The sequence below is a fragment of the Pyrus communis genome, chromosome 3, assembly GCF_041283825.1.
Source record: "Pyrus communis isolate YQ-2024b chromosome 3, ASM4128382v1, whole genome shotgun sequence".
In the NCBI taxonomy this organism is placed as follows: Eukaryota; Viridiplantae; Streptophyta; class Magnoliopsida; order Rosales; family Rosaceae; genus Pyrus; species Pyrus communis.
In genome coordinates this window covers 23251614-23260129 of record NC_142567.1, presented here as the reverse complement: position 1 = coordinate 23260129, position 8516 = coordinate 23251614, and the positions used below count along the sequence as shown (strand labels likewise).

General features: G+C 38.6%; 2 protein-coding genes across 2 annotated transcripts; both read left to right on the top strand.

The window, feature by feature from the left end:
- Window positions 1–735: 735 nt before the first annotated feature.
- LOC137716224 (uncharacterized) lies at window positions 736–2899 on the top strand. The gene is given in 2 exon segments (XM_068455650.2): window positions 736–2644; window positions 2646–2899. Coding segments are annotated over 2 exon segments (1842 nt in total). The 5' UTR covers window positions 736–832; the 3' UTR covers window positions 2676–2899.
- A 1263-nt stretch (window positions 2900–4162) lies between these two features.
- Window positions 4163–6748, top strand: LOC137714287 (transferring glycosyl group transferase (DUF604)). The gene is made up of 3 exons (XM_068453531.2): window positions 4163–5267; window positions 5629–6171; window positions 6369–6748. Exons 1-3 carry the CDS (start codon window positions 4335–4337, stop codon window positions 6468–6470), a joined length of 1578 nt encoding a protein of 525 aa, XP_068309632.2. The 5' UTR covers window positions 4163–4334; the 3' UTR covers window positions 6471–6748.
- The last annotated feature ends 1768 nt before the right edge of the window (window positions 6749–8516 follow it).

The following is an 8516-nucleotide window of genomic DNA, read 5'->3' as shown; positions in this document are numbered from 1 at the left end:
AATTACACTCAAACCTAATGAGTAAAATGTAACCTTACAAAATTGGAGTTTTTAAAATATAAAACCCAATTTAGTTTGGGAATTGTTATTAGCACTCTAAAAATCTTATTTAACACTTTCTATAATTAGAAAAAACAAATACACTTTTGAGAAGTATAAAATGAGATTTTTAGAGTACTAATAACAACAGTTTCCTTTAGCTTTTGGAGTTACAAAATTGGATGGAATTCTTGGGTCATGGCCTATTATATTTTTGTGGCTCAAACTTTTCAAATATTATATGGTAAATACAATAATAATATATTAAATTTATCAAAGAAAATAATAAGAAAATTGCCACTAGTCTATATACAAAGTCAAAATTACCGTGTCTGATTAAAATATATTAAAAACGGTGAAACGTCGATAATCCAAAATTACCAAGTCTGATTAAAATTTTAAAATAAAACAATTTAATTACAATAAAATTCCAAATTAACAGAACAAAACTACCCACTACGTTGTAGTTTTTCTTCCTTTAATTTTTTTAAATAAAAGAATATTTTACACAAAATTAACCATAAAACTTACATGTAAAGAATGATATGTAAAAGATCAAATCATCAAATTGTCAGGCTAGTAATATTTATGAAAAGAAAACAATAAAAAAATAAAAAAATAAAAAAATAAAAAAAGATAAGTTTTTTTTTTTTTTTTTTTGTATTATTTATTATTTTTTTTGTTGAAACTGATAAAATCAGTAACTAGTTCTGCAAAATAGAAATGGCAAAATGCAGACGTAAGATCGACGAATCCGGTCGGAGGTTTGAGACTCACACACTCAGAGACAGACATGATGAAGGTGATGCGGACGATCACGATTGCTTCTTGTTTGAAGGTTGGTTATGGCGTCGGCAGCAGACAGAGAGTGAAATTGAGAGGTACGCCGCCTGTGCCTTGTCTTCTTCATAACTCTACTCTTTTTCCGTCTCGCTCTCGACCTTCTGAATCGATCAAATCTAAAAACACCCAATTGCAACTCCTTGTGAAAGTAACTAATCTTGAGGATGCACTCCATGTGTTCGACGAAATGCTTCAACTGCGTCCTCTGCCTTCCGTTGTCCGTTTCACTCAAGTCTTGAGTCAAGTCGCCAAATTGAAACATTATTCGACAGTCATCGTGCTGAATGACCGATTGGGTCTGTCGAGAATTGGTCCTAGTGTTTACACTCTAAACATTATCATTAATTGCTTTTCTCATTTGAACCAAATGGGGTTTGGTTTGTCTGTCTTGGGAAAATTCTTCAAACTTGGTTTTGAACCTGATGTCACGACCTTCAACACTCTAATCAACGGATTCCTTCTTCAGAATAGAGAGGCTGAAGCCGTCGGGATTCTGAATAAAATGATGGAGAGTGGTACTTGTAAGCCCAATGTGGTTACTTTCGGCACACTAGTAAAGGGCCTTTGCATGAAAGGTAACAACGCTGAAGCTATTCAACTACTTAGGAAAATGGAAGAAGCAGGTTGCAAGCCTGACATAGTTGTCTATAGCACGATCATCGACGGTCTTTGTAAGGACACTACGGTTGTTGATGCGATGAACCTTTTCTCTGAAATGATGAGTAAAGGTATTGACCCCAACGTCATTACCTATACTTCTTTGATTCATGGAGTATGCAAATTAGGGGAGTGGAAGGAAGCTGCGAGACTGTTTAATGAAATGGTGAGCAAAGGTATCTTTCCAAATCTGCTGACCTTCAATGTCTTGGTAGACACCCTTTGTAAGGAGGGCTTGGTTGGGAAAGCAAAAGGAATGGTCAAAATGATGACCGAAAGAGGTATTGAACCTGACGTGGTTACTTACAGTTCACTCATGGATGGTTATTGCTTGCGAGGAGAAATGAGTGAGGCAAAGGAAGTCTTTGATCTAATGCTTAGCAAGGGTTCCATAGTTGATGCTTATAGTTATAGCATATTGATAAATGGCTATTGTAAGCATAGAAGTATAGATGAGGCAATGCTGCTTTTTAAGGAAATGTCTGGTGGAGGACTGGTTCCAGATGCTGTTACTTATAGCACACTAATAGATGGTTTCTGCAAGCAAGGCAGAATACGCGATGCACAAAAGCTGTTTTCCAAGATGCAAGCTTGTGGCCTTCTTCCAGATGTCCAAACTTATGCTATATTAATGGATGGTCTGTGTAAAAACCAACAATTGTCTAAGGCAATTGAATTGTTTGAAGAGATGAAAGGCAAGAAATTGGATCCAAATATTGTGGTTTACAGTATTCTTATCGAAGGTTTGTGCATAAGAGGAAAAGTTGAATGCGCAAAGGATCTCTTTAGCGGTTTATCATCAAAAGGACTTCAGCCTAATGTCAAGACGTTTACCATAATGATTAGTGGACTTTGTAATGCAGGTCTAATAGATGAAGCGGAAAATTTACTTATAGAAATGAAAGAGAGAGGCTGTTCGCCAAATGGTTGCACTTATAACACAATTATCCGAGGGCTTTTTAATAACAATGAGACATCAAGGGCGATGGGACTTATTCAACAAATGGTGGAGAATGGTTTTTCTGCAGATGCATCAACAGCCGAATTGGTTCTTGAGTTATTGTCTAAAGATAAAGTAGATCCCGCTTTGTTGCCGTTGATAGAATAAGCACTATGAAGTCAATTTGCGTATTTGAATGTCGAAACAGAACCTACTCATGAGCTTTGAAGCTGCTTCGCCTTGGAAAACCATGGATGTTATTTGTGCTCCATTTGATTAATTCTCACTGTTGCCTATTGGTTGGGAGCCAAACTTTTAGCATATTGTGATAACTGGTTGAGCAATGTCATGGTTTGGAGCTGCAGTTGCTAACATTCAATTGTGTGATAATGTTCTGCCGCAGGATCATTCATTTATTCATTTTTATTTGCCTTCTTTTTTTTATAATTATGTTGTGAGGCAACAGTCGAATTTGGCACCAAACAAACAATTTAATATATAGATGATGGAGTCTACACCAAATTCCATTGCCCAACCGCTAGATTTTGATGAGTACAGCTGAAACAACGCACCAAGCCGGTTTTCAATCTTTTAACATGGCATGGTCGTTGTTGGTCTAACAACTTTGCTAATTAGAAGCATCGTTAGGTGTAGTGTATAATACAAAAGAGAGAATCAAAAGAAGTGTATAATACAACTAAGTGGGAGGTACAAAATATAGGAAGAAAATACAAAGAAATCTAATTTGAATCATTTGACAAAAAAAAAAAAAAAAAGGAGGGCAAAGAGGAGAGGAGGGTTGCAAATAATAGTTGATTAAGTTGCTTTAGAAATAACTTTAACTAGTCGATTTTAAAACCCCATCCTTGAATTTCACTAAACCACAAACACAAAATAACAAAACTGTAAGAAAAATATAAGGCACGATGTCATTCAAGTTAACATTTTCACGAGGACAATTTTTTTTTTTTTTCTCCTCATGTCTCACGGTTCTACTTCTTTAAGCTTGAGGCCATTAGAAATTTCTTATACAGTGGTCAGGATGGGCCTGGAACCACTTTGGTCATTGATTGGCTCCGCCCATGGTTAGGTGACTAGTTGAACCAATTTATCATGATTTTTTAATCTTGTCTAACTATTATGCCACCGCGAATTGGTGTTGACACTCAAAGATAGTATCTTACACTCACCATTGAAAACTATATGAGTGTGAATAACAACTTTCTATGTTGAGACTCAAGAAAGTACCTCCTTGCACCAAAACTTAAAACGAAAAAAAAACACACACACACATATATACACAATTCTATGGAAGGCAAACTCGAGTGAAGAGTGCATTTTCACGTAGCATGCTAAGTGATAGGTCCGATTTCGTCCATGAGTTACAAATACTTTTTAACACGTGACATGTTTTAACCAAACAATATTTGTCACTCAACCTGCCATGTAACAAGACACGCCCAAATTTTTCCCCAGCTTCTTGTATAAATCTCTTGCCTCACATTCAATTGTTCCACATGCTAATTATAAGATCAATGTTTTTTCTTTTCGGTTACAAATCTTGAAGGGAAACCAAAATCTTCATGAGAAAGAGGTTGGTGAGCATGAATATTTGTCATAAAAACTGCCTGCTTTCCCCCAAACCATACAATTTCTCCTCCTCCAAGCAATTTAGACATGATCAAAATGTGTCATTTAGGCAGAAAGGTCAATTAACTTCCAACTTCCTCGCAGTCGACTTCGTTCATTCCATAACAAACTTTAGGACACAACACATCTCTCTCTCTGATCCGAACAATTTTGCAAGGAAACCATCTTTCTGCCACCTCCTTTCTCGAAGCCAAACTCAACAGAAATGGGAGGTAGCAGCACCAACAGCAACCACAAACTCCAAGACTCCGAAAAGAAATCATCACCTGCACTAGTGGCTCCGCCAATGATAGGCTTAAGAGCCACCCTCACCTGGGTTTTTCTCACCATTTCTGTTCTCTATCTCCTCTACTATTCCAACAGCCTTCTCTACGACCGCCAAGATTGTCCAACCACCACTTTAGATCCCTCGACCGAACGCCATCTGGAAACCCTCTCCAATGTCACTACTTCAGCTGATCTCAAACTCGGGGAGGACGACAAAGAAGACGACGAAGAATCCCCACAAGTGCCGGTACTTTATCAAAAACCTCAGAGATTCGACACAGAGCTTAAACACATTATGTTCGGGATAGCTGCTTCGTCGAATTTGTGGGAGAAGAGAAAGGAATACATCAAAGTTTGGTGGAGGCCTAAGGAAACTAGAGGGGTAGTTTGGTTGGACAAAAAGGTGAGGACTAGAAGAAATGAGGGACTACCCGAGATTCGGATTTCAGGTGACACCAGAGGATTTAAATATACAAATCGCCAGGGACAGCGATCTGCGTTGAGGATTTCAAGGGTGGTTTCGGAGACACTGAGGCTCGGAGTGAAGGATGTGAGATGGTTTGTGATGGGGGACGATGACACGGTTTTTATGGTGGAAAATGTGGTGAGGATTCTTAACAAGTATGACCACACGCAATTTTATTATGTGGGAAGCTCGTCAGAGAGTCATATTCAGAACATATTTTTCTCGTATTCTATGGCGTATGGCGGAGGAGGTTTTGCTATAAGTTATCCTTTGGCAGTGGAATTGGAAAAGATGCAGGACCGGTGCATTCAGCGCTATCCTGGATTATACGGCAGTGATGATCGAATGCAGGCTTGCATGGCTGAGCTAGGCGTGCCACTTACCAAGGAAACTGGATTTCATCAGGTATGAGGGAAACAAAAGATGAAAATGTTTGAAAATTGGTAGATTTTCTGTTTCTTTTCCATTTTTTCTGAGTATTTTGATTGGATCCGAATGAAGTGGAAATTTTCATTTGTTTATTTACGACTGTGTCATCTGCCACTTCATTTGGTGACCAGAATTTTGTGATTTAGAACTTGTGAGTTACCTTCTTATTGAGTATTGTGCATCAGCCATTTTCTGGCTTCAATTTTCGTGGCTTTTTCGTAGTTGAAATTTTATGTGGTGGAGTTTTCAGGTGTCATTTTACATTTCTTGGTACGCAAGAATTGATGAAATAACTTCCAAATACAAACTATGAACTCTGTGTCTTGTGCTTGTGCAGTATGATGTGTATGGAGACCTACTAGGCCTTCTGAGTGCACATCCTGTGACTCCATTGGTGTCGCTTCACCACCTGGATGTAGTTGAACCAGTTTTCCCGCACATGAGTCGAGTGAAAGCGCTTCATCATCTATCCCGGTCTGTCAAGCTCGACTCAGCTAGTATAATGCAGCAATCAATCTGCTACGATAAAGATCGATACTGGTCCATCTCTGTATCATGGGGCTATGTAGTTCAAATTGTTAGGGGAATCATGTCTCCGAGAGAACTAGAGACGCCCTCCAGAACCTTTCTGAATTGGTATAGAAGAGCTGATTACACAGCATATGCATTCAACACTAGGCCTGTGTCCAAGCACCCATGCCAGAAACCCTTCATTTTCTACTTGAGCTCAACTCGGTATGATGAGGGTAGAAAGAAAATCATTGGCTACTACACTCGTCACAAATCTCCCGTTCCTCACTGCCGATGGAAAATGGCCTCACCAGAACAAGTTGATTCCATCGTAGTACTGAAAAGGCCGGATCCTCTTCGTTGGGAAAAGGTATGGTGTTTCCAGCACATGAAATTTGACTTGTAATTTGAATGCATAGTTTCTTTTACAACACGTAAAAGCATACAGCAATCAGAATTATGAATTAGGGTTACTGATTTTACTGCACTCACAGATCCTAGATTCCTAATACAATCCTCATATTTTTCGTTATTCCGTTACTAACTGAAAGAAACTTCCCTTTGCAGTCACCAAGGAGAGATTGTTGTAGAATTCTTCCATCGCAGAAGAACTCGACCATGTACTTGTTGGTCGACAATTGCAGACTAGGTGAGGTTAGTGAGTTATAGCTTATAGGAATTGGGAAACATCTCTCCTTGATCTATTTTTTTGTATCTGGTTCTGTTTCCCGCGGTCCAAGATTCTCGAGGGTTAGAGGAATAAAATCAAATGGCAAGTTTTGATGGGAACAGAATACAGAAAGGTCACTTGTTAGCTTTAGCTTCAATAGAAAGTTCATAGAATATCATCAATGAAATGAGACAGCTACGAGTTGGAAATTCATTGCTCTTATTTTTTATGTAAATTTGATCTGAGTGTACTATTCACTGTTGTAACTTCATCTTTAGAGGGAGTTAAATTCGGATTTTGTTCAAGTTCTCGCCCATTCCTTCGGACCAGGATCCTCTCCGAATCCTTTTTGCGAGGATCCTAGGGATCAATTCATCGTACCGTTCACATCATCAAAAGATCCAGAGTCAATATTTTTATTTTAATGCAAACAGCCCCTAACGAAAAGCTCGCCGTCGTGACACAGCTCCATGACCAAATGGACGGCAGTGGCGTTCTCGTAGATGCTGCGGATTCTGACGACGTGGGGGTGCTCGGAGAGGTGGTGCATGATATGAATCTCTCGCTAGACATCCTCGTAATCCTCCCATCATAGGAGCTTGCGCTTGGGGATGGACTTGCAGGCGTAGGGGTGTCTGAAGGAGATTTCCGTGCAACGTTTGCGAGGCGGTGGAGGCGAACGTCCTCTGTTGCGTTGACGAGGCGGCGCTGTGCTAGATGTGCAACGAGAAGGTTGACAAAGTGAGCAAGCTCGTCAGCAAACACCAGAGGGTTCCTCTGCCCTCCCAAGTGCCCAAATGCGATATCTACCCGATAAACTTCAAAGTTCCGAATCCCACATCGAAAAAGTTGACAAATTTGATCGTATAAACACTTACATGAGGCTGTTGGGTACTTTTCTACTTAGAGGATCGAGCCTTGCTACGTGGAAAGGATAAAAGAATTCAAAATGATTTCTAGCAGTGTGGTGCACGATTGGATTGAATTGATTCTTAAAATTTTCACAGAAAGAATCCTGTCATGTTCCTTCACCATTTAGAGCTATCCTTGATGACTAATTATTAGAATGGTATTATTTTTACTAGTGTTGAAGATGACTAAGTTGGAAAATAGTGAGGTGAGGTCATGAAATGCTTTTAGAACACCAAAAGCGCTTATAACATATTGGTCAAAAAAATGTTCAAAATATTTCATAAGTAGTTGGGTTTCTCTCTCTCTCTAACAATAATGTAATAATAATGGATGATGAATGCCTTGGTTTTATTAGACAAATCTTTGAATGTGGTAACACTTTCCCAATTGGTCAAGCTTTGCATGGTATTTTCTCTCATCACGTCTTGTCACCAAATAGAGCACAAGCATCACGTTTTGCACCAAAGCAAACATGGTGCATTTTTGCATAGTTTGTCACCCTCAAGTGGCGGTAGAATTTAAATTTTAAGATTTGTGTTTATCTATTACACAAATTTGAAATTTTAATTCATCCAACGATGATAAATAGAGTGGTGAGCAAAAATATTTCCAAAGCAAACATCCTCTAAAGATTTTGGCACTCCCAGTTATAACTACCCACGCTTACAAATTGAGTATCTTATCATTTCGACACTCACAATGCAGGTGCTAGATGCTAAACTGAGACTGAAGGCCCCCACACTAGCCTAACTCTTCGCGTTGACTGTTGAATCAAGGCTATATATCCCAACTGCGCCCCACCGCAAAAAATAGCTCGACTTGTCCAAAAAAAAAAAAAAAATTTCAATATTATGTAACATTAAACCATACGGATAATGAGTGAATGAGATTGAAATAAAAGATCTTAACAATTATGGAAATCAAATCTAACGGCTAGAACACATATAGCATTGGTGTCAGTCCCGTCCAAAGAATTCCTCTTTTTTTTTTTTTTTTTGTTCAAATATGGGAGGACACTAATTTCGATGGTTGAAGTGGTGCTGGTTTAGAAGTGTTTTTAAAATAATTAAAAACGTTTTTAGTGAAAATGCTTTTGAAACCAATCCTTAATACAATGGCAAGTGAATCCTGAA

What these genes read in the sequence shown, in the direction of transcription:
- LOC137714287 (XM_068453531.2), top strand. Translation starts at nt 4,335, where the DNA reads ATGGGAGGTAGCAGCACCAACAGCAACCACAAACTCCAAGACTCCGAA. An exon ending in AGGAAACTGGATTTCATCAG is followed by an intron (nt 5,268 to 5,628) that starts GTATGAGGGAAA and finishes GTGCTTGTGCAG; the next exon opens with TATGATGTGTATGGAGACCT. An exon ending in ATCCTCTTCGTTGGGAAAAG is followed by an intron (nt 6,172 to 6,368) that starts GTATGGTGTTTC and finishes TTCCCTTTGCAG; the next exon opens with TCACCAAGGAGAGATTGTTG.